The following is a 25,127-nucleotide window of genomic DNA, read 5'->3' as shown; positions in this document are numbered from 1 at the left end:
AGGCTAGCTGTTTCCAATCTTTATGCTAAGCTAAGCTAACTGGCTGTAGCTTCATATTTAGTGGTATTGATCATGGTATCAAGACAGAAAACAATTCTTTTTTTTCATTTTTCCAAAATAATTACATTTAACTCCAGATGCACAAACAGAAGATGTCTCAGATGTCTTTCAGATGCAGTCAGGCTATGAAGGAACAAGGCTGAATCAATACACGTATTAGCAGACTGATGCGAAGGTGAGTATTTTAACATCCACAACAGCCGTATAAAACTCCCTCTGCTAATATTCTATCCCACAGTCAAGCTGAAAATATCAACAACACGAGCCATGCTTCCTCAGCTATGGAAGCGAGGGGAGGAGACCCCATGGGACAGCATCTACAGAGGTTTGGGAGGCCTAGTGGGTCCAAGTGATCAGCCAGGCATGTGAGTAGGTGGAGAGGGACAATCGCTGTCAAGGGATGCGTGTCTGTCTCTGTGTGTAGCAGACACAGGACAGATATTTTTGAGGACATTTGTTCTGAGGATATAATATGGGCTCATGGCTGATTATTATTTTCTGAAAAGCCAAATCAACAATCAGCAGCTAAGACGCCTGTAATAAATTCAGGAAGCACAGAAACATCACACCATATTGGTAGATTAAAAGCAACAGCTAAATGAACTAATTTATGATCAGAAGGCAAGCTGCTGTAATAGTAAAAAAAATACTGTACGCATAACTGCAAATATGATAATGGATTAATATCTGTATAAATAAATCACAGCTTATTGCTTCTCTGCAGATACTGATTTTTTTCTCCTTTCCCTTCCTCCTCCTCAGCCTCTCTCACCCCATCAAAAGACTTTTACATTGCCGGATACAGTAAAAATGATTAAAAGGTAACAATGGTTATCTCCAGCACGTACTGAGGCAATCCCAACTTTCCTGTCATGGTGTTTCCAAACTCCCATTCCTCTTTCCACACACAGAATATACTTTTAAAAAATTGACAGCTGTATTTAAATGGAATTTTCGGCCCACCTGTCATATGTTTTTTGGTTATTGTGCTTCGACAAATGAACATCGAGTTAGAGAAGAAAGCAAACTGGTTCGCTGCTGCAGATTTTTAAAAAATGAAATAAAATATGAAATCAGGGACTTTTTGGGGGGTAAAATAATGCCTCCGGAACTTCATTTAGGCCATGATCCCTATGGTGGAAACGCACCGAGTTCCTCTTCAGGTTGCTAGTCCCTGGGGAAAGTTCCTGCGGTGGAAACACAGCTGAAACTACACTGTCGGTGAAATCCAGGAAGCTTTTTTTTATCCTTTGTGTCTAAAATTTCAGTATAATATCCCAGCGTATAAATATTATTTTGACAGCTATCTTCTCCCCAACACAACAAGTAATACAAGTAATCATCTACAACAACTGTAAGATAAAACAGTAAATCATGGGATGTCGTGCTGCCCAGCACACAGCATGCGTTAAGTTTTAAAACAATACTTTGGTGCCACATCTGTTGATCTGCTTACTGGTTATCAGCGTGTTGGCTTCATGAACAATCTGATCTTCCAGCTGCGTTGCGTGCTGATGCGGGTGTGTGCACCTCTCCATTCAGTGAGTATGACAGAGTGGTCCATAGCTCCAGGCTGGAAGGTCATTTAAAGGCCAGACATCCAGACCTCTCCTCTCCTCCCTCCTCCTCTTCCCCTCTCTCCTGCCTGAGAGCCAGAGATAAACCTACACATGCCAGCCACACAGGACCAATAGTCGTGATTTATCGGAAGCCATTTGGTACCTGAACGCCTATGAAATTGTAATGAACTTGATTATGCTTTTAATGAAGTGTGAGAGGTTCTTCAGAAATGATTATAGCCATGCTCCGGCTCACAGCTAGGGGCTGTGGAGGGGAAAAGGAGGAGGGAGAAAGAGGGAAAGGGAGGAATGGAGGACTGTCACAAACAATGAAGACTTTGTAGCAGCGACTGAGGATACTGTAGGGCGAGCAGAGGTGCAGACAGGAGCGTCACGCTTCTTTGGAATAGATTACAGGGGCGTTTTACTGTATATGTGAGGTGACTTGACCTGACCAACCCCATTTCAATTCCTCCCCGCTAAGGGATTTTCCCTCAAAGCTGCATGCTGACGCGGTACATTAGATTCAACAGCCTGCAGCCTCATAGGTCATATTTTGCATACATATTAGACAGTTGGGGATGATTCTAACCTTTCCATGTACAGGGTGCTTCCATTCAGACAGGGAAACATTATTGTTCAGTAATTTCACCCACAAATCTCCACTCTCCCAAGCTGCTTTTTCTTTAAATACCACATGATGAGGTAAGTGGCTGCTTAAAGGGCAGACTGACAGTCCAGGTGCAAACAGTGGCTTTTTGCTCAACTTATTATTGTGCATTAAGTGACAAATTGCAATGAGATACTTTATGGATGCACATGAGAAATTCCCTCCTCTGTCTCACTTAGAGATCAGGATTTTAGTTTTAAAATACAGCAAAGACCTACCGGTGTTATTTATTAGATAAGTATAGTTTATTACTATTACTAGTTCTGACAATACTGCAACTAGGGATAAACCTCGTGATTATTTTTATTTTCCATTTATCTTTTGATTATTTTCTCATTTAATAGATTAATTGCTTATACTATAAACATCAGAAAATACTACAAATGTGTCATCTTCAAACTGCGTGTTAATGTCTGATGTCCAAAGACATTCAACCTTCAATGATATAAAACCAGAGATATTCTGCCATTTCTGCAGCATCCAGCAGATTACCAAAGCACTTTGAGTTGTGTTGTTGATCAAAAATTATCCTTACATTGCATTATATTTTTCACAAGTCTGGGTACTTTGAACCAATCAGTTCCAATAAACTTAACGAAAGTGTCTTCTGAATCAGTAGACACTGATGAATGCAGATGTTTTATCAGGCTATTTGCACTGCACCACTTATAGTGATAATCACAGTTGATCCTGTGAGTACAGTCTGCTGTGGTAGCTGTCACTATGTGTGTGTATCCGTCACTGTCCACATGCTGAGGCTGTAACACTATCTGCAAGGTCTCCGAAGCTGTTAATCAACTCCTCTCTAATGTGTTGTTCACACCTTCTCTCTCTCTCCGACTTGGTGGATTTCTATCTTAGACAGGGTGCTTGGCTGGGCGATCGCTGCTAATTTGTTGTGGCAATATTAATTAATGATCAGCCTGTCACAGCTGTTTATATAGAGACAGATTAGAAGTGGGAGAGATTAGACAAAGAAAACAATCTGCGAGAGGCTCAGCGGCTGACAGGGGTCACCTTCACGTGTCTGAAATCATATTCAATTTGCTGTGGCGGAGGCAGGGAAATTACTCCACTTGACCAGTCTGTATCCTTCTCTATCTGTGATGGTTCACATTTGGAGATAACTAAATCAAATCATTGTGAACTGCAATGAGATAAAGGACAATATACAGCTGCGTTTGATCTCAGCTGACATAATGAAAAATTAAAATATTCTGTTTGTAATACCCAAAAGAACCAAAAGACAAATATGCTGGCTTTTTATCTGCAGTTCTTTCATTCCCCCCCCCTCCCATTAACCCTAATTTCCATGCTGCTCTGCCACCAAGCAAATTTCCCTATTCAAATGGACCTTAATCCAAGGTGGCAGAGCGCAGCGTCCTGACCACTGACCTCCATACTGTCCTTCCACGTGGACCTGCTGACTCTCCGTCTACTGCACACAAGTCTCAGGCTCAGTTGACTTGGCAACACCACAGTTCCTTGTGACGGTGAGAGAGATTAAGTGGCCAATCAAGGCCTGAACAGTAGGGTAATCATTCCACTTGGTGAAATGGGTGTCAGGATTACTCCAGCACTTTCTCACTTCACTGTGCAGGCTTTAATAGGGCAAAGACATTTTTCGGTAACTAGAGTGCTGTGGGTTGGATTAAAAAACAGCTTTCTACTGACTGATTAATAATAAAGACTATAAATTGTGATTAGAGGCAAATGTAACCTTGAGGTTAGGGACTATACAAAAAGTATTAGGGGGGAGGAGGAGGGAGGGTCAGTAAAGGTGGAGTTAAGTATTATACATTTTATTTTTTCTGAAAGCAGACTATTCTTCCTCATTATGTTATCAAAAAACATAAATTGGACTAAAGTGCGTGTTCTAATAACATAATGAGGAAATTGCGTTTATACTGAAGGTCAGACTACAATGTTTTATTTGGTTTCCAAAATATGCAATAATATATCTAGGTGTAGCACCTACAGGTTTATTAAGGTTTTTTAATATTATGTTTACACTAACCTTAACCAAAGTGCTTTTTGCCTAACCACACTAACCATACCTAACCACAGACTTGGGATGTGAACCCTGGTCCCTAGTGTCGAGGTCCATCTCCCTTCGACTTCCGTGTGGTACATAATTTTGCTTTGTAAAATTGTTTATTCAGTCAAAAGTGCCTGGCATAATCCAGGCAGCATTTACACTTGTTACCACAGCTTCATTGGGAAAACAAACTGGTTATATGTAAACGTAATTACAAGGACAGAGGGCTGGGATTGGGGTGAAAATACTGTGGTGCACAGGCCCTTCAGCACCGAGCTGTGGCCTGTTCCCGGTTAACTCATATGGTGGCTGGTGGCTTTGTATTCAAAAATAGAAAGCTCCTGTATTTTCACTAATTTATTTAAACAGTTGCAATAAAATATATTAGGGGTCAAACATAATATTCAGCACCATTCCCCACCCTAATAATTCCCACATAGTCCCTTAGAAAATTGTCCTGGTGGCCAGAAGGCTTTTACATTGAATCCCCTGATCAACTTAGAATATCTCCCTTCCCTGAACTACTACTGAAGACGTGCTGCTGAGCAAGGCAGCTAACTCCCATTAGCTCTAACAGAGCTGCTTAATCTAAATGAATGTGGTTGTACTTGGCGTCTCTCAGCTATGAATAAATAGAGAGAAGTCAATATAAGGCAAGCTATCTCTGCAGAATGCATTCTCACTTGATTTCCCTGGATAAATAAAGGTTAAATGGAGGAATAAAAAATTAAAGTCCTTGCTGGAAGACAAATAGCTCTTTAATGTCAAGCAGACTGTGGCCCAATGCCTCATTTCTGGTATGATTGTTAAAGTCAATTCCCATAGACATGAGCGTAGGAGAAATAGAGAAAAGTATAAGCTATATTACTGCATGAGTCTGAGTCTGAGTCTACTGCATGTGTGGATGTGCACTAGTATGCTTGTCTTGTCACTCTCACTGTATTATTCTTTAGTATGTATGTGAGGAAGAAAACAGCACCATGCAGTTCTGGTGAGTTTAAATATTTCATTGCGGGGATGGATTCTGGAGCTGCCAGCCTTCCAGTTTGAGAGAGTAATGCTGCTCCTCGTCCTTATGTTCCACTCTGTTGAGTTAATGCAATATCCTCATATTACTGTCCTGTCTCCCCCTACTTACTTTCATTGTCCTCAATCAATATATTCAAGCATGGAATGCCTTTCATCTTCTCTGTGTCCCCACTTCTTTTTTACAAGAAGAAAGTAGCAGTGTTGTCCTAACCCTGTGGTTAACTTCTGACCCTGTTAGCTGGTGGTGTACCCTCTGGGTCTTTATTAAAGTAAACCAATCAGTCGAGAGGTTGGGTAGGAAAGCTCTCCGCCACCATTGGGAATGATTAAGATGACCTAGTGCCTCCTTTGCCAGGAGGAATTATATTGTGTAAATAGAGGGTATCCACATGGGTACAGGCTGTTACAGCGGCTAAGTTGGGTCAGGACTATTTTTTAGTGCAGTGTATCTTCAGCTTTAGGCGTTTATTACGTTTATCTGCAAGAACAGTGGTAATATTAGAATTAGTGTTCAGATGAACACCGGGATTAAATACCAAACTGCAATTTTCTCCAATCCTGTGAAATAAAGGATATTTTTACCTATTTAGGCCCTTTTAAATAATTATTGAAATGAAAATGTGGGGAAATTACTCTCTGGTGGAACTTTTCATAACTCATATGCAACCAATAATAAAGGTTTGCATATAGATTTTATTTAATTTTAATGGGTTAACAGTGACACTACACTGCCGTGATCAGACATTGCTGAGAAATTATAGCATGAACTGTGCAAATAAAATTAGTGAGCGAACAAGATAAAAATGACTCATCTCAGTTGGTATTTGTTACAGTGTCATTCATAAAGGTCTCTGTTCAAGTGATTCATATGGAAGCTTTTTAAAACCACACATTGAACACTGTTTCATGACCTTTCAGCTCAATAAACCAGAGTTACAGATCATTGAGGCAACAAGGTAAAGAGGTGGAATAAGGTTAACAATTGACTTTGGAAATATGACCTTCACTTTTTTATGAAGTGAAGGTTTAAGTATAAGGCCGTTAATACATGAAACTAAACAACCCCCCCCCCAAAAAAAAAAGATTGATTAGGGTTATTAAGACTTTTTGACAAAAATATCACATAGAACCTAATAATTCTAATCTTAGGAAAAGGGTATTATACCATATATGGTGTATAGGACCATTAATATCTTCCCAACAGAGCTTATCCTGCAACAGGTACAGCCAGAGGTAATTCTGGGAAAAGAGAACGGGCCGAGGTGGCACACATAACTTGGCATAGCACCACAACATTTGTGTCCCCAGGCTACAGCTGGCAACCACCCCCACATTACCCGTCACATCTGCAGTGTAGTCAACCACTGCCCATGCAATCATTGCTTGGCAAGACGATTTACTCACATGTGAACATGGAGAGAGTGTATGTGAGCTCGAGGGTTTTTAATTAACATTACGCAACAGTTCAGACATGGAGCACATCATACCCACAAACACATGCCTCGTCACATGTGTATTCGGGCATGTATGCATACATACATACATACATACATACATACATACTGTATGTGCGCTGTTGTCCTTTACCAATGAAAATGAAATGCCTCTCGAGCCTGGCAGACAGCACGGCTGACTTTCAAGAAATTCCACAAGCGAGTGCTTTCTGGAACTAAACGGGTGCAGCAAATCCTCTTAAAATCCTTTTAGACACCGTGGCAGCAGGGAGAAAAAGAAAAAGTTTCTCCCAGGCAAACATGTGCAGGTTTGTTGGGTTGATGTTGTGCTCTGGGGAAGGACACTCTCGCCAGTTTATTTCTTCAAGGCTGAAAAAGAATGTTAATATGACACATACCCTACAGGATGCGCAGGAGCACAATATGGTGGCATGGCGTGTCTGTCGACAGCAGGCTTCCAGGAAAGACTTGAGGGAAAATGAAGCTTTGGATGTGTACGGCTTAATTTTTCGATCCAAAACTTCAAGAGTGTAGTGCTTTGCACATTCTTTTGTGTTGTATTAGGATAGTAGAGGGGAAATTTAAAGTTTCACTTTGAGCTGCCAACATGCCAGTGACCTGGACAGCTTGCATATAAGGTTCTTCTCTACACAAACAATAGTAAACAACTAAAATCAGTGTGACTATCTACTCAGGGCAGTTTTACTTCAGATGAAATTCTTCAGCGGAAATTAAGTTTTAAATGTTTGTCAACAAGTGCCAGCCAATCCAACCACTATGTCTTTAGGCTCTCCAATTTCCTGAAGTTTCTATAAAACTAGTTTCCTCGCTCTGATTGCCATTTACATATTTGGTTAAATGAGCATGGGATTGGGCTCGGTGGTTTGTTTGTCGATTTGCTCTTTGCTTTCCTATCTCCTTTGGGCAACAGATTGAATTAATGTTTGTAGACACTGTGATGCCACACATGAGGAAACAGGAGATCATGCAAAATTACAAAACTCTCCCAATTACAGCTCTACAAACACATAAGACTCAAAAAACACAAAAAAAAAAACTCATTTGGATCTCATTATAGTTGTGATGCAGATTTTTCTTGTGTCAGTGACACAAGGACAATAATTAGCTTCATTTACATGCTTTTCCATTTAAATAGACCAACAAACAGATATTGTTTACTCAAAACCCCGGCTTTGCAGAACACACACAAAGCCACCCACAAACACATGCACACAAATCTGTGATCTGTACTTTCACTATATACACTATTTCTGACACAAGGTAAATGCCAGCTTGCTTACACGTATCTTTATCAGCAGTGCCACCATTTCTCCTTCCATCCCTGCTCCTATCTCCTTTCCTCCTTAATTACTTGTTGGAAGGTGTTTGGCTTTTCGCTGCACGCCTGCTGTTTTGGTCATTACAGGCCCCTGTAGGAAGTGGAGTATCTGCCAAAGAAGCTTAGCAGAAGACAGGCGCTGGGGATGTGTCTGTACTCACCTGGGGTAAATGAGGACAACTCTTCCTGCTGGCTTTGAGGCCTGTCTTTCCCTCAGGGGCTGTCCTGATGTTGAAGAGGGCCTGAAGAGCACACTGGGCCGCTTGGTTCTTGGCCAGCTTCTTGCTGCGACCGCAGCCCTCAAATATCCGCCCGTCCACGCGCACTGCCATCACAAAGCTGCGCAGCCGCCGGCCTTCAGCTCGCTCCGAAAGGCAGGCATAGCGCAGGCCCGGCCGGAGCTCATTGAGCAATGCCACAGGACTCTTGGCGGCCTCTGGCTCTGGAACAATACCACCCAACCTCTGTTGAGCCTGCACCATTAGGTCCAAAGTATGGCAAAGCAACCGTCCATGTCTCAGTAGCTCACTCGATAGTAGCTCGCTTTCTGCTGCTGAGTTGCAGAGCGAGAGGCCACCGGAGCACGGTGAAGACTCAAATTCCTTGAAGAGAGTGTCAGGGAAATCGGCCTGATCTGAAGTGAAGTCAGCTGAAGGGTTTGAGATGTTTCCCATGGCCAAGTGGGCCTGAGGAGCATTGGGGAACTGGATGAAGGATTTGAGGGCCAGCTCTGCAGCCCTCATCTTAGCTTTCTTCTTTGTAGGTCCCGTGCCCTCGAAGGTCAGCCCGTTCACCTCCACAGCGATGGAGAAGACAGGAGCGTGGACCGGGCCTGTCTGAGAAACCATGCGGTACTGGAGGCCCGGCCGGAGCTCATTGAGTTGTACCAAAGCATTCTTTGGTGCCTCAGACCAGGACAGTTTCTTATAGATCAGGCGGAGTTGACACAAGTGTCCGTTGTTGTCTTCCTCCAGTGGTCGTTTCCTCTTCAGACCAGAGCTCCCACTTCTTGCAGAGTCGGAGCAGAAAAGCGACTGGCACTCTGCAGATCCTATGGAGCGATCCTCTAAGTTACCAATATTACGGTTTTCCTTTACCTCTGCACTGCTTGTACCTGCAATAAAAACAGAAACAATGTGATCCAGAGCGATAAAAAAGACATCCAACACAGGAGCAAAAATAAAAGCAGTCATTACTGTGTGACACTCGCATTCATCCTGGCTGAACAAAATGGAAAATCTCCCAAGGCAGATTGAGCCACTTGATACACAATGAAATGGTAATGAACAAATCTACAATCATCTCTCTGAGCTGAGCACACTTCATACCACAGGGCTCTATCATATTTAAGTGTTTTAAAATCCAAATACAAATCCCCTAAAAATGGCGATGTTATCTGCCAAATCATTCTGTAATCTGCCTCCAAATTGGTTCTGAATCTGTGTTGTAAGTGGGAAACATCGGTCCCTGTGGCCAATGCAAAGCATCAATCCTATTTGTAATGGGGGTGGGGATCACATCGAGTGGCAGGCATTCCAAGAAAGGATGAAATGTCTGCAGCCCGCTTTATTTCACACTTCTATCCTCTGTGAGAGCAAAGTCTGAACAGCTGTGATACGCTCTTCAAACCTAGTTATGGGGAAGTGGTGGCGTATTGCATTTCTGATGGGAAATGAACAAAAATAGGGTGTTCAGATCTTGGAACAAGAATGTTAATGGGGGAGTGGGAGGCTGGGATCAAGTGCTGACATTCACTGGTGGGCTGAAGCAGATTGTAGCTCTAGATGATAGACATGTACATGTACGCCTGTGTACACTATCTAATGACTTATTTATCACGAACACTCAAATTTAATATTCAATAGCTCACTTTTATAAGATAATACAGATTTTAACACACAAGCTGACACCCATGCGTAATCAAATAGCCCATTTCCAAAATAATTAATTATGTGGGTGACAGAGAGATCATTTCCATATTAGGCCTGCCACTGAGGGAGTTAGCGCAGCGTGCTGACAGAGAGAAGGAAAAGATGCAGCAGCTTACTTAAACTGTCCTCGTCCTCTGTGCTGCTGGTCCCAGGGCTTATGTACTTGAAAGGAGCGATCAATGCTGACAGCATACTGACTTTCTCTGGAGGAGAGACAACAGACACGTAGAGTCAACAAGAGGGCAGCGGCAGAGATGTTTTGATAGTTTTATCGATTAAAGCCGCGGCTCAGTGTCGGCCCAACACGGGGACAGAGACGAAGCATAAGTGAGCAGGAGTATGCACACAAGACCCTTTCTCTGTCACCCCTGCATGGACCACAATGCTACATGCACACATAAGGAGGAAAAGACAAACTTATACACACACAAACACGGATAAGAAATTATGTGAAATACAATACACACTGGGCCTCATGCAAGGACATTTTCGTATTATTATCCTAATCCTTTTTTAATTTTTTCTGTAAGATTTGTGCATACAAGTCCAAATGGGATCCACCAAACTCTCTTTACTGGACAAACTTCTTGCTTGTGAGATCAGACACATAATCAACACCATTAAAACTGCCATATACGGCTGCCTGTTCCGCTCAGTTTGTGGCAAAAGTTCCACTTGAATGTTACCAAAGGCTAAAAAGAGCAGCGCTGCACTGTGACAGAAATAAAGAGGGAATGATTTAACATGCAGTTAAATAACTGACAGTTAAATAGTTAGCAGACTTCCCAGCATGCATTGTTTGGAAGTTCAAACTCTCCAGAGAGTAGCTAGAACAGGAGCAACTGCAGCTGTAAGATCTTAGTGAGAAATAAAGACTTTAACTGAGAAAATATAAAAGGAAATCAAATTTGTTTGTAATATTAGTGTGACCAAAGAGTTATCCTATGTTTACGCTGTTTAAGTTGAACCAGCTCAAAATGATTTATGATGAAGGAATCATGAGAGGTTGTTGCATGATGCCCATTGTTCTGTGTGTCACTTTTTATGGATGCATTTATTCACAATTAAATCACAAAAGGACAATTAGTTCAGTTTTATTTAGCTCTAATCCCAAACTGTGATAGAGCTGATTTTTTTTACCATGTTGTCAAGAACAATTTATTCTGATAGTAAATACAAAAAGCAAAATAATTGTCATTTAATATAACAGTAAGTGAACACTTGAAAAAAAACAACAATGCGAATGGTATTTTATTTGGATTTTTTTTGTTTGATTGGATCTTTCATACACACACACACACACACACACACACACACACACTTGCAACATCTTAAGCAATAAACTTTCTTTTTTTTTATCAGTGCTAACTTGTCGACAGTGGATTTCTCCTGTTTTCCCTGGGGCCTGCTGCTGTCCAGGTGTGCGTGATGTTTACAGTATGAAGCCCTATTAGGGCCATCGCTTGGTCTGGTGCACTCCATGCAGGGCTGAGCAGAATTGACAGACCAGTCTGGCTCCTTAATTACATCCCCTCTCTCTTCCCAACATCAACTAATGATCAATAAAAGAGAAAGGTAAGCGAGAGGCAACAAGAGGGAGGAACTGGAGGTGGACAGGAGAAGGGGGAGATGATGAAGTGGAGAAAAGCAAGGAGAGGAAAATGAGGTAAAATGAGGTAAAATGAGTTTATGTAGGCGTGTGGAAGGTTAGAGGGTGAGCGTGAGGTCAGGCTCTCCCTGCCCCTTTCCACCAGAGTCCTGAAGCAGCATTAAGGCCTGCAGGAGCAACAGTTTCAGAGAGCTAAACGCTGCATAAACGGGGCGCCACATTACAGTGCAATAAACATGTTTTGATAAGAGTGCAAGGTTGTGAATGAGCTCGGCCCCCGGTGCTCTCTCTCTCTCTCTCCTCAACAGCACTAGAGGGGCTCAATGAGTCACTCTGACACACATGGATACACTCTAAACACTGAGGCTGGAGCTGTGCTAGTCCTCGTGGGCCAACATCACAATACAAGCATTTGCATTCTGACCTAATTACGGACTAAAGCCCAACACAAGCAGCAATTTGGCCCTAAATGACTCCCTTGGCCAACAGGGTCATTATCCTGACCATTTTCAAATCAGTGTATATTGTTTTTAAAGCCCCTAAAGCTCTATTTACAGTAAAAAACATGGCTGTCTGGTGTGCTTACAAAAGTGGTAAAATTAGAGGTGTTTAAGGGGCTATAGGCCGCTACAGCATATCTTAGCTCATTCTTGCATTTGTACAACATGTTCCCAGTTGCTTTGTAGTCAAATGAGAAGACAAATGTTTACATCAAGCATGAAATTACAGGCAATTAACATACATGAGCCTGAGCTTTCACACTGTGGCCTGAAATGTCTGTAATGTATATTTGATAATTCTGTTTTGCCAAAGGGTCTACACCACCCACTCAACGGCAATTCAAAGAGCCCACTGGGCAATGAGATTCCAAAGCGGTGTGAAAGGTAAACAGATGAACACAGTTTGTACAAAAGGCCATGAGCTTAAAAATCAGACGCTGCTACAGCAGTGGTTCCCAAACCTTATTCCATAAACGACCCCTTTTACTGACATTTTCTGTAACTTTTTATACAATTCTGTCCATATTATTATGATGTATTTTTTGTTTAATTGACTGAGTTTAGTCCCGCTTTTCTGGTTATTTCTAGTGAGGCTATAGTGAGTAAGGTCATCCATGCAGAGGCTGCAAATGTCTACAGAAATTAATTTATTGTTAGTTTGAACATATGAGCCCGGTGGTACAGTTCACACCCCAAGGTGGACTGATATAGTCATTACTTGTTGGACATGACACTTTGTTTTACTTTTTACACAAGTAACAGTACTTTTACTTGAGTAAAATGTTCTAGTACTCCTTCCTTTCCTGTAAAGAGGAAACTAATTCTATGCACTATCCTCATTGATTGCTGCTGCGCTGGGCTGTATAACACCTTGAATGGACCTTTTTATTCTGTATTCAAAGGATTTTTATTTGGATGACAAAGTTCAGAGTCAGAATAGAGCTTTTCTGTATAGAGCTCTTCAGGTCTGAATAATTTCAAAGTAAACCTCAAAAACAATTCTTCTCACTTTCAATGGACCACAGTTCATTTCAAATGTCTCAGGAAGTAGCTATTGAGTGGAAAATATCATCATGTTTTCAATAACTCTGATGCTGAATCAACTGCGCAGTGGTAAGCAGTGCAGTTTAGAGGTCATCCTCGAAATGCCACCTCTTATCGTTTTTTGATAGGTTTGTGAAGCGCCGGCAAAAACACACTTCACCCTGATTTATGAGCGAGATGTGTATAACGTCAGAGGCAGTTTTGGTTAGTGGTTTACAGTATGTAGCGTGTTTGATTTTCCTAGAGAGATGCAGCATATTTTCAGCCTTGTAAATTAAAATACACTGCAGAGAGCTCATGCAGTCTGACGTTGTAGGATAGTAATACAACTGGTTGGCTGTATTGTTAGTTTTAAACTATTCTGGTATTACATTCTAAAGTCTAATATTAAAATTCCTCTGAACTGTCCTAAATGAAGCCAAATCACCTTATTCAAAATCATGTGGGGGGAGTATTAGTCACTTAAACAGGTTATCTGAGCCTTTAGGAGGTATAGGATAGTATGATAACAATGTGGCCAGAATGTTTTTCCAAAGAGTTTAAGTATCAACTGGTTGAGGATGTGGGTTTTCTTTGTGGTGATTATTGTGAAGATTGTATGTTTTTGAGTCAATATATACTTGAAAACTAAAGATTGTTGGTATGATTTAAGCAAGAGGAAGTCCATATGGCTGGCAGACTGTTAGACCACCTGAAAGCTCCTTTACACAGAAATCATGTGGTGTGTTGTCAGAAAATGTACATCCCTCAGACCTACAGTTCTACTTGTGTGTGTGTGTGTATGTGTTACTTAGTGGTGATAAAGAGCCTAAACCGTCTGCAGTGAGGCCAGCTTTGTGTTTCCATGTTTGTCACCTCCCGTGTACACTAACATCCCCCCAGTGACCTTACATGATACCAGAATTTGATTTGGGCTAATAAGGTGAATCTACTACTCACTTTAAAGCAGGGAGGAAAAATCTCGCCTGGTGCAAAGTTCATCAAGTGTACCACCGATCACTGCCGCTGACGTGGACATTGTTACCTTACATGCCCTTCACGGTATCTGTCATCCATCCCTTCTCATTCACCAGCCAGCCGAGTGGATGAGACAATGCATGCCAATAGTCTCGGCTCGCTACGTCCATCCCCCACTGCACCAGGACACGGTGAGAGGAGACGGCGCTCATTTGTTTCCACTGCACAAAGGCAGGGAAGGCAGGAGAGCCAGGTTAGATAGGGAGAGCCTTGGCAGATGGCCATACACTCCTGATAGTGACAACACTGGTGATGGTGTCCATTCACAATGAGCTGGAGAACAGTCTCTCTCACTCTCTCTCTCTCCTTGCACTTTCTATATCAGTTCTGAGGAGAGGGTAATGAGCCCAATCAGATTTCCCCATGGCTCAGCATAACGAATGGGTCAGATGAGCGACGGGAGACACTATTGAAACAGGCGCTGGGGGAAATCATTCTCTCTCTCTCTCTCTCTCTCTCCTGTCTCTATCTTTTTCTCAATGTCTTCCTGCAATCCTCACATTGAAAGCCACTGAGCCACTAAATGAGAGGTTGCATTGTTTCTCCACAGCACTTAAACCAGATTCCTGTCACTTCTCACATCTGATCTCTGAGCAAAAAGCAATGTAAAAATAGACCCTGACACACTAAGTGTCCTCTCCGCCGTTTCCATGACATGACTTTTCACTACCGAAGCAGCAGTACAACGTAACAAACACGTCTATGTGTTTTCTACGGAAGTTCAGAGAGGCAGAGAAAAAAAAACAGGTGATACTGAATTTTTGTTTGATCAAAATATATTTCTCCTCTGTGTTTGTGAACAGAACAGGTGAAATTACCACTTGTGTGTTTTTCGCACGTTTTTTCCCCACTGTAGATTCTCCTTTGTGCTTAGAGCGAGTTGCGATCTGCAGCTACACCACTAGATGCAACTAAAATCCTACACACTGGTCCTTTAAGTGGAATAAGACTTGTTGGACTAAGTGGTGAAGGGCTGTGACTGCACAGTATTTAGAGTTTAGATCTCACCTCCTATGTCGCTGTAGACATACTGCTAAGCTCAGCTCTAAAGGTGACAATTCCAGCTCCAGCAACAAACCCATAAATATTGACTGTCAGCTGGGGAGACTTGTTTACATCAACAGCCCAGTTCTAATTACTAACAGCGTGTGGGTTTTTCTTCAGGCTCTGGTATCTCAAACAAGTGTGGGAAGAACGTGGTTTAGTCACATTTAGGTTACAATTTGTCTATAACACTGAAGCTACTACTACATACTGGATACTGAAATAACTAGAATTATCCTTTAATAGAGGACAGAGGGAGTAAAACAGAGGTAGGGGGATGTATTAGCACAGACTGATGGATATTTAGCACCTGATTAGCGGCAGTGAGGACAAAGTAACCAGGCCATCTGCTTTACATTTGCTCCCCTGGCCATGAAGCCAAGGACAGAGAGTTGTTGTGTTATGTTGTTTTCATATAAATACGCTCATTGCTCATGAAAATACAGTATAATGCAGTTTGTACCGCATCATCTACATCATATGTATGTTGTGACATGAGGTATTCATGTTGATGTCTTCAGGCTAATGTCTCACTTTCTGTGCAATTGCTGTAATTTCTTGCTCTTGCATCTAGAGACTGAGTTTGGCAGATATTGCTTTTCGTTTAATCGTGTTAAAAGCTATGTGTGTGACACCCTTTGAGACTGAGGCTGATTAAACTTCACACATCGCTTTGCTGTACAATCTCACGTTTCTTCTCATTTGATTTGTTTGCAAATAATATCTTATTTAACTTTTCTGAAACAATAATTAAAACAGATAATACGATAAAGAAGAAGAATCATGAAGCGACAAACAAAAATTATTTAAAAGAAAAATCATTAAATGGACAGAAAATGAAATTAATAACCAGTGCCACACATTTACGCCAGTTGAGTATGCTGAGAATGATCAAATGAATGAAATAGCTTTTAACTAAAGATAAAACATATATACTGTACAATATGTTAGAATATAATGTGTGGTTTTGATACACAGTATGTACATGTTTTCACATTATCATACAGTATGCCAAAACATTTTAAGCAACGTTAAAGCAATAGTTTGACATTTTGGAGAATACACATATTTGCCTGCTTGCCGACAGTCATACGAGAATATATACTTACCTATAAAGTTAGCAACTGGCTAGCTTAGCTTCATATTTAGTGTGCGGACATGAGAATGCCATCAGTCCTCTCACTGAACTCTCGGTAGGAAAGCATTTCCCAAAATGTAGGCACAGTTCAAATCTCCTACCAACATCCCCAGTAGTTAAATCCTGAGATTGATGATGGCTTTGTGTCCCCTGAAATTGCACTGACATATTAGCAAATACCTCTGATGACCTGTATGTCACAGTTATAGCACTAGCTTTGTGAAGCTTGCTCTCTCGCTCTTCAGAGAAGTCCCCGATTAAGAAACCTAGAAAACAATGAAGGCCTTGGTGCCAGTTAATGAAGCCAAAACATTTGTTTTTGTAAGTTGCTTGATCTCACAGCACTTGTGTTGCCAAAAAATAATCAAGCTGCACTATCTATACATGATCTAACAGATTAAAAGTGAAATACTGTACTGCTTATCGTTGGGCACTGCCAAAATGTGTACATACTGTACATAACCACACATATGTGCAGTATCTTGACTTTAAAGCTGTTTCATTCATTTTATTATTAGCAAACATCTATTCATTGTGCTTCTTTCTTCCATCTCACATGGTTTTTCATTTTGCTGTATTCTATGCTGTATTATGACTATTTATTGCTGCAAATACAGGCGCTGGCCCCTGCTGTCCTACACTCTATAATACAATCAAAGATAAGATTTAGAAGAGCCTTTTTGAATTCATAGGCAGTACTGGCAGCGAAGGCTTCTTTACTCAAAGTGTAACTGAGGTGGCCACAGCATATAACCATGTATTCCACTGTGGAGTGTATAAGCAGAACTCAGTGGACATTGAATTGCTTAATCATATTGTGGCGCAGGGGGAAATTTGATGCCACTTTCTCTCTCACTTTTTTTTTTTCTTTTGCTATTCCATTTTGACAGCGAGACACAGAGTACACTCTTCTGCTCCTGAGAGGCGACTTGCCATGGTTGAGTGTCATTGAGGAACCTGCTCAGAGTGTGTGACGGCTGTGGATTGTCACAGAGGCCCAGCAGACGGTGAGATGGTACAGCGGGGCTTATGATCACGCCGAGGCTCTGCCTCGTCGGCCACACCACTGCCTAACACCGCTCACAGCTCTTCAGGCACTCACCTCTGAGAGCCGTGCTTACTTTCAATGCAAAGGATGAAACTTGAGAATACTGTCATGATAAAAGCTTTTTAATGTCGTATCTCATGCCTTAACTGTGGAAAAGTATGGTTTTTCATGTAACAAAAAATATCAATTTTTCACTGCATGTGTTTTTATTTTTTCCTTGTGCACCTTGAATAAAAAGTATGTTGCCTTTGGACGGCTTTGCGTTTGACTGCAAAAGCTTTTAGCGCTAAAATAGCAGCGTCTGAACAATGTACCGAATGTACCGAGTACTGAAAAGGCCTTTATGAAAAGAGTGAAGGAAAAGAAACACAAGCAACTTGTCATCCTAAAAATGAACACAGCCCCTGTTGAAATGTCAGTGAGGTCTGAAAATGGAGTGGCAATGAAAATAAGTAAAATGAATCCCATATGCTGTTGCCATCCTTCCCCCGAATACCTTTTGGCAATTAAAAGCAAACAGGCATGACTTTTTTTTTTTTTTTTCAAAGTTCGACACAGATCACGATCACTACCTGATAAGTGGCGGATTTAATGCGCACTCGCTTCCCTCTTTAACAGAATATTAATGTAGGCTGTCATCCATGAGAATGACTCATTTACAAGCATGCAGAGGAAGCTGAGGACTCAAACCTGGATGAGGTTTGTCGCCCTGCTCGTTTGATAACAAGCACTCGAGTGTATTTACAAGGCAGAGCGAGCGAGATAAGTCTGCGGTGTAATGACACTAAGCAGGTCAGGAATGTCTCTGCCTCTCAGTGTGTTGTTGCTCATCTCCCTCCTGCGGTTATCCCTCTTTCTGTCAGAGGGCTATACTTCCCTTTGCAGCCCGACGCTGCACAGCGCTGTCATCTGCCCGGATGCAAAGCATGAATATCAAATGCTGCTTTTCTCTAGTTTGACTTGTGAAACCGTTCTCTCAACGTTTATCACATCTGTGTGCTTAGAGATGAAATCCTGTCCTGCCAATGCACTCGGAAGAGAGAAAACATTGTGTTGCTTATTGCCTGTCTCGGCAGTAAGCGCACAACCATGCTGACATGGCACTCAAATGGTGATGTGACCCCGCATGCAGTCTCCAATCTCCGAGTGTGTGGGAGTCAATAGGTAGGTGTGAGGTTAGATACAAATTGGCCCGTTTGTGTCACAGCCCTGCAGTCAGCGGCTCAAGCCTGGACGGCAGCTGGAACTGGAAAGCAACACTCTGAGGAGAGGGAAGGTGTGAGGGAGAAAAATAGCTGAAAGGAGTGTGATTTTTTTGGTGCAACTTAATATGAACCACAATTTATGTGTTTGGAGGGCTGAAAGAAACTTGTATTTACCACTTTTATTTTCCCCATTTTCAATTCTTTCCCTTTCATAAGCCAGCTCACCTCTCCCTCTTATCCATTCATTATTTCACCTACATCCTGTCCTTTCCTGCTCAATTCCTCCCTCTCTGCTCATCAAATAAACCTGCCAGCCTCTGTGTGATCTTCCCCAGCAGTGTTTTATGCCTCACATTATGACACATATAATCAGCCTGGCTGTTTGCACTACTTTGTTCAGCACAAATTGCTGCACCGATGGTCGCGGCAAAGCACAGATGGGACGTGGACAGTTTTTCATCGGCTGTTCCATACCACAGAGCCCAACACATCTGGTATGCAGCGAGGAGCATCTTTGCACTAATTTGTTTGTCACTATACATTGAAGGGACTATCTGTCATCCTGCCATGCTTTGGTTGCAGCATGATGTTTGAAGAACATGGCTAGTCATAAGTTTCAGGCAGTCCGGCTGGCTGGCCGCTCGGGACTCACTCACATGAGCCATCTGACTAAAGGGAGGGAAGAAATGGGATGCAGAAGAGGAAAGGAAACTAGAAAAGAGTAGAGGTAGTCTGTAAATTTCACTATTTAATGCTCAATATCAAAAAAGGGATAAAGAGATAATCCATTTTTACTTCCAAGTCTCCTGAAAGTTCATACAAGCATTAATGCTGCTGTTGTTACGCCTGTCAAGCTTTAAGTTTGCGACGCATATTTAGTTTACAATAATAACTAAAGTAGGTTTACCACTTAAAATACTTTGTAATTTTTTAAAACAATGTGTCCTCTATTTTATACGAAGGTAAATCAATAGCAGGCTTCTCTTTCTTAGCTGGCAACCATCAATTTGACAGCTGAAATGACAACTGTCGCTAGAAGATGTTAGCAGCTGTTGCTAGGTAGCTTATTTAGCTAACATTAGCTCCATGAACATTTTGAAAATGCTGCCTATAGCTGACTTGTTTTATAGGTTCAGTGTCCTGTAACATTTAGTAGGATCTATTGGCTGAAATGGAATAGAATATTAATAGTCATGTTTTCCTGTTAAGCTGCCTAGCTTACATACTTACATAATACTCATATTTAGTTTGTTTTCACTTTCAATGTTAGAAGAGAAAAAAGCTTTTAGGATGATGACTGATTGATGTATTTGGCTAATGTAATGCTATTGCTGGGGTTGCTAAGTGCCCAAAATCCAATAAAGAGCAGGACCGAAATGCTAACGTTAGCCTAAACTCTGATAGCATCTAGAACCCGCTTTTACACAGTGGAGAAACACTTCACAGTACATACTACTGTATTTGTGAACAGGGCTTACCCTGCAAAGTTACACTGTGCTCCTTGGCCTTGAAAGTAACACTCCATATGCAGAGAGCTAGTTAGCCGGACATGCTAATGATTATAGCTTACAATAAACACACTGATAGTTTCCTTACACTTTTGCTCCTTCCTAACTCTGTAAAGGAAAAAGCAATCCAACAGTCCTGCCATGCTTTGTTACAGATGCTAAGCTGTCGTTGGACTATCGCTGATCAGGGGACGGGTTTGGCAAATGGACAGTTTCATGTGTCACAACATTTCACACACTAACATGAGTGGTTGTGGGAATATCTGGATCCCCACGTCAGATTTCCTCACAGGTTTCTCAGCCTGTTTTCATTCAAGCCTCAATTTTCCATTTTCCATTCAATCCGAGAGTGGAAAAAAAGAACGAAGAACCTGATGAATACAATCTGACAGCTCATAATATCCCCTTTCCCATTCTATGCTCTACATTTAGTGCGATTCTAAGTCAATTAAAGAACTGTTTGATGTTGATGCATTCAGACTTGGAAATTAAGCATCAGTCCGGTAGTTTGTTAGTTGACAGCATTTGTCTTGGTCTCCTACAGGCCATATAGCTTTGCTGGGAACATATATTTAGATCTATATATTGTATACCTAGCTTGGGACAAACAACGGATGAAATACACACTTTTGATAATGTATTTTTTTCCAAAATACAACAAAAATGGGGAGGGGGACTGGAAAAGCGGGCTTTTTGAGTGAAATGTAAATGGCTCGGCGCTTGCACAGCAATCTATTTTTCAGGGAGAAAAAAAATCACTTATCTGACAACAAGCACTTTCCTTGGCTACTAAGAATGACATTAATGTTGCAGGGGAGGATGGCGCTGTGGTAATATTGGCTGCGAAGGGACTTGGAAAGTTCCAGGGCACTCAATATCTTAGAAATATCAGTGTAATGTTTACTGAAATTGAAAAGGGAAAAGCTTCTGCATTTTCCTAGGGCTCGTTTTAGCCCAATCTAGTCCTAAGCAATTTAAAGATATTTTCCAATTTGCCAAGATTCATGCAGAAAAAGCTGAAAACTACATAAGAGGGTAGAGCAGGAAAATGTGATTTCCTGTAATTCAAAAGATCATTTGTGAAGGCTGAAATGGAGGGCTTTTATGAACTGACAAGACAGTATGTCCTCTGAACAGGGGGGATTATTCACACCCATAATGTTCTAAAGTCAAAATTAAAATAATATTAAAATAAAGTAGAAATCTCTCATGTACATATACAAACACACACTGGTCACTGATTTGACTCACTGAGTAATTGTGCATTTAGAGTCCCCACAAATAAACCTGTGGCCTTTTCACACATATTCCACATGCGTGCTGCGTTCAGTAGCACATCACAGCACAGCTGGTTTAATGCACAGCTGGCTTAAAAAAATACGAACCTTCACATGAAACAAAAGTACAGTCAAGCAGAATCGAACAGAAAGAGAGAGAAAGAAAGAGAAAAGGTATATTTAGTCCTCAAACTGTCAGAAGTGTGCTGAATAATGGAGATGTAGAATGTGGGCACGCAGACACAGTAAAAGGTTTTTGCTGTATTTCTTTGATTTGGTGCCACAGAGATGAAGGTATGTGTTGTGTCATAATGAAGCACAAATCTTTAATGCTCTGTTTTGACTGCAATCATATCCTACCGACCTGAAACAAAGGTCATAGTGGAGTGAGAGAATCTAGCGTTCTATAACTGCGTCATCTGAAAAATGGCTCATAAGGGGCCCACTTGACTCACACCCCTCCACTGAAACCTGTTTTGTCACTGTGCAGATCGATATATGTGCAGAGTCTTACACGGTTGTTTACACATTCATCTACTGGCAGCCACCCTGTCTCCTAGAAGTTTGAATATTAGCAGGCTGTTTTTGCGCCCTATATCTCACCTGGTAGAGCTGGCTTTCATATGAACCAAGGCTGAGTCCTTGCTGTAGCACCCATGGGTTCACACATTTTTTTTTTTCTTCTTAAATCTGGAGAGATTTGCAGACCATGGCATCAGCACTACAGTACTTCACTATAATGCTGTTTTGTCACATTACCTTTATCAAAAAATTGCAGCTTTCTGTGATTTGCATATTGCACTTGGCTCAATTAATTGTGCAGCCCTAGGTAAATGTGAATAAAAAATATTGTCTCAAGTCACTGCTAACTTTTGAATAATACTACCAGTGAATAGTATTACAAGATTACCTATTTTACATTTTACTGATACATTCAGTAACACCGTTTTTTTTATACTTGCGAGTTACCTTTCTTTATTATGTTAATAGAAAACGTAATCCGCTCTGCATTACTTTCCCCTCAAAATATATTTGTTGCTGCAAATTAGTTGTAAATAAAAGTAATTTCGAGGAGACAGGGCTGGCTGGCAGAGGAAAGTTTCTCTATGCTCACATTTAACACTTCACAACTAGTTTAGAAGCCAAGTATCCAAACTATAGTGTGATGTAGAAGATTGAAACCTTGAGTGCACATACACTGAGGATTTTTGCAGTTAAACTCTTGAAATCAAACAACATTTGCATATTCATAGATTTAGGATATTTCAATGGAGGGGATAAAGTACTGTATATGTAGTACACATTCTTAGAAAAAGTTTTTGGGTTTATATATGTCATGAAACATGTCCGGAGGGGATGTTTGTAATTATATACATGTATATAAACCATATAAATAAGTGGTAAACACACCCAAACTTAGCTGCATCAAAAGAGTTTATCACCCTTTCAGGCTGACATAAAACATTAAGAGTGAAATTCACAGTGGAAGAGTAGGTAGTGTCAAACTGAAGTAAGGCCGTCTTGAGCAATCACACCGTATTTAAACTAAAGATAAAACAGAGCTAATGAAGCCAAACATAGCGACGCAAACGTCACATGGAAGTAAAACTCACTATTATTCTGAGGAGGCATCATAAAGTCTTATCCAAACTACTCCAATTCGCTTTCATTCACCCAAGCCTCCCGCCCCCCCATCACCTTCTGCGAGCCTCGACAACCAGCACTACCTTCCCACCACAGCAGTGACTGAATGAATGATGAGTAATCGTGTAGGAGAGTGAGGTCATTATCGAGATGTGGAAGTTTGAATCGGCACACCGGAGCCTTCATTTGTGCTGCATTCAAGACTCCTTTTGACTTTGAAGTGTGCAGCACACCTGACTCTTAGTGGGGAGACTGGTGTTTCTGCTCATTTCCGCTTCGTCTTTTTGAAGCTAATGCAGGCTGGTCTATTTTGAGAAGGGCCTCTACAATACTTCCCTAAATGCTGTATAGAAGCTGCAGTAAATTGAAATGTTCCTGTGTCTGTGTGCTTGCATTTCTTGCCCACAGTGTTTCTCATGTGTGTGTGTGTTGTGTGCAGTCTGTATGCACTGCACGAGTGTTTTGGTAAGATGGGAAAAGAACAGTAGTGTATCTTTAAATATTTCATGAAGCCAAAACATTTAAAGTCTTTTTCAAAATTATATCATAATCTTATGTGTGATGATAATCACTGTTACCTCCCACTAAATGGGCTTCACATAAATATACATAAACCTTGTGATCATATTGGAGGTCCACAACATTCTGAACATACAAAATACATGGTCTTTATTTTGCCACTGATGATTTAGCATCTTGAAGTTGCATCTCAGTTAGTTAACCATTGCCTTTGGTCAATAATGTTGACAATCGAAGCCAGCGGTAGTTCAGCATCCACTGGCAGTAACATTCACTGCTTTTCTAAACCACCTTGCTATATTAAAGCTGTACGAATCAATATAAGTTCATATGAACAGTCAGTCAAAGGGCTCCCTGTAATGCTTGCAGTGACAACCCACAGAAAATCACCTGTCTCTGCAGTTCCCCCTCAGCTCTACAGAGCATTTTAGCATCTTTCAGCTCATTGTTTTGGTTTTCTTGCCCACAACTTTACTATTTTGATCAGTGTTGTTTCTGGCAGCAGCTCCAACAAACCAACTTTGTGCTACATGCCTGGCCCCAAATGACTGCTAAGGAAGCAGACATTCCCCTCAGGACTCAGTGGAGACCCAAATAGCCATCACTTTGTCATATCAACATACGTCAATGTCGTGTTTATAGACTGTTGCGCTGCCCCAAGTGGCCAAAACAAACTTTAATAAATAACGGTATTTAAGCATCCACTAGCTGTTAGTACTTGTTAACATTCATTGATTTTCTAAATTAGCCTGCTATATAAAGTGAACTATAATTTTTGAGTACAGCTTAAAAGGTCCAGTGTGAAGGATTTAGTGGCATATATCCATCTCGACTCACCCTCCCTTCCAAGCACATAGGTGAAACTATGGTGGCCGTAAGACTTGCAGAAAACCCAAAGGCCTAGGTGTTTGGTTTGTGCGTCCTGGGATACAATAGAAACAAAGCGGTCGAACATGGCAGACTTTGTGGAAGAGGACTCACTCCCTCTTTAGATATAAATAGCTCATTCTAAGGTAACAAAAACAAAACGATTCTTTTTTTCAGAAGATTATACACTATGAAAAGTGTTACACTGGACCTTTAGGACATAGCGTTGTTTAGTTTAATGTTTTATATGTAATTCAGGCTCTAACTAGTTTAAATCAATTTACCAACACCCACAATGAATCAGCATCTTTATGTACCTGTCTTTTACTTCTCATTATATTTGTGCAAAGCTGAATCTCCAGTAGACCTGGGTGACACCAGGCATGGTTGCTAGGAGACCTGTGACGCAACTCTTAAGCCTCTAAAAAAATATCACAATATTAGTCTTATTTCCAACAGAGGTGTGTTTGTGTGTAAGAAGGCATCAACGTCACTCGGCATCACTGTGTGTCTCCTTCTCTTTCGTCCCTGAAATGTCTACTCTGAATCACTCTATGTTTCATTTTCTTTGATCTCAAGTGGATAGCTGTTATTTGTAGTGTGATACCACACATTTAGTCATTTCAA

General features: G+C 41.2%; 1 protein-coding gene across 1 annotated transcript in view; it reads right to left on the bottom strand.

Moving 5' to 3' along the window:
* Positions 1–25,127, bottom strand: part of adarb2 (adenosine deaminase RNA specific B2 (inactive)) — a gene marked incomplete in the record, with an annotated part of 170,743 nt that overhangs the window by 47,192 nt on the left and 98,424 nt on the right. Inside the window, 2 exon segments of the mRNA XM_035682212.1 lie at positions 8,311–9,263; positions 10,197–10,283. Of these exon segments, the coding sequence (XP_035538105.1) occupies positions 8,311–9,263; positions 10,197–10,283 (1,040 nt within the window).

Source organism: Morone saxatilis, unplaced genomic scaffold (genome assembly GCF_004916995.1).
Source record: "Morone saxatilis isolate NCDOM2014 unplaced genomic scaffold, NCSU_SB_2.0 Contig0, whole genome shotgun sequence".
In the NCBI taxonomy this organism is placed as follows: Eukaryota; Metazoa; Chordata; class Actinopteri; family Moronidae; genus Morone; species Morone saxatilis.
The sequence above is the reverse complement of the archived record's forward strand: the minus strand, read 5'-3'. Positions and strand labels throughout refer to the sequence as shown.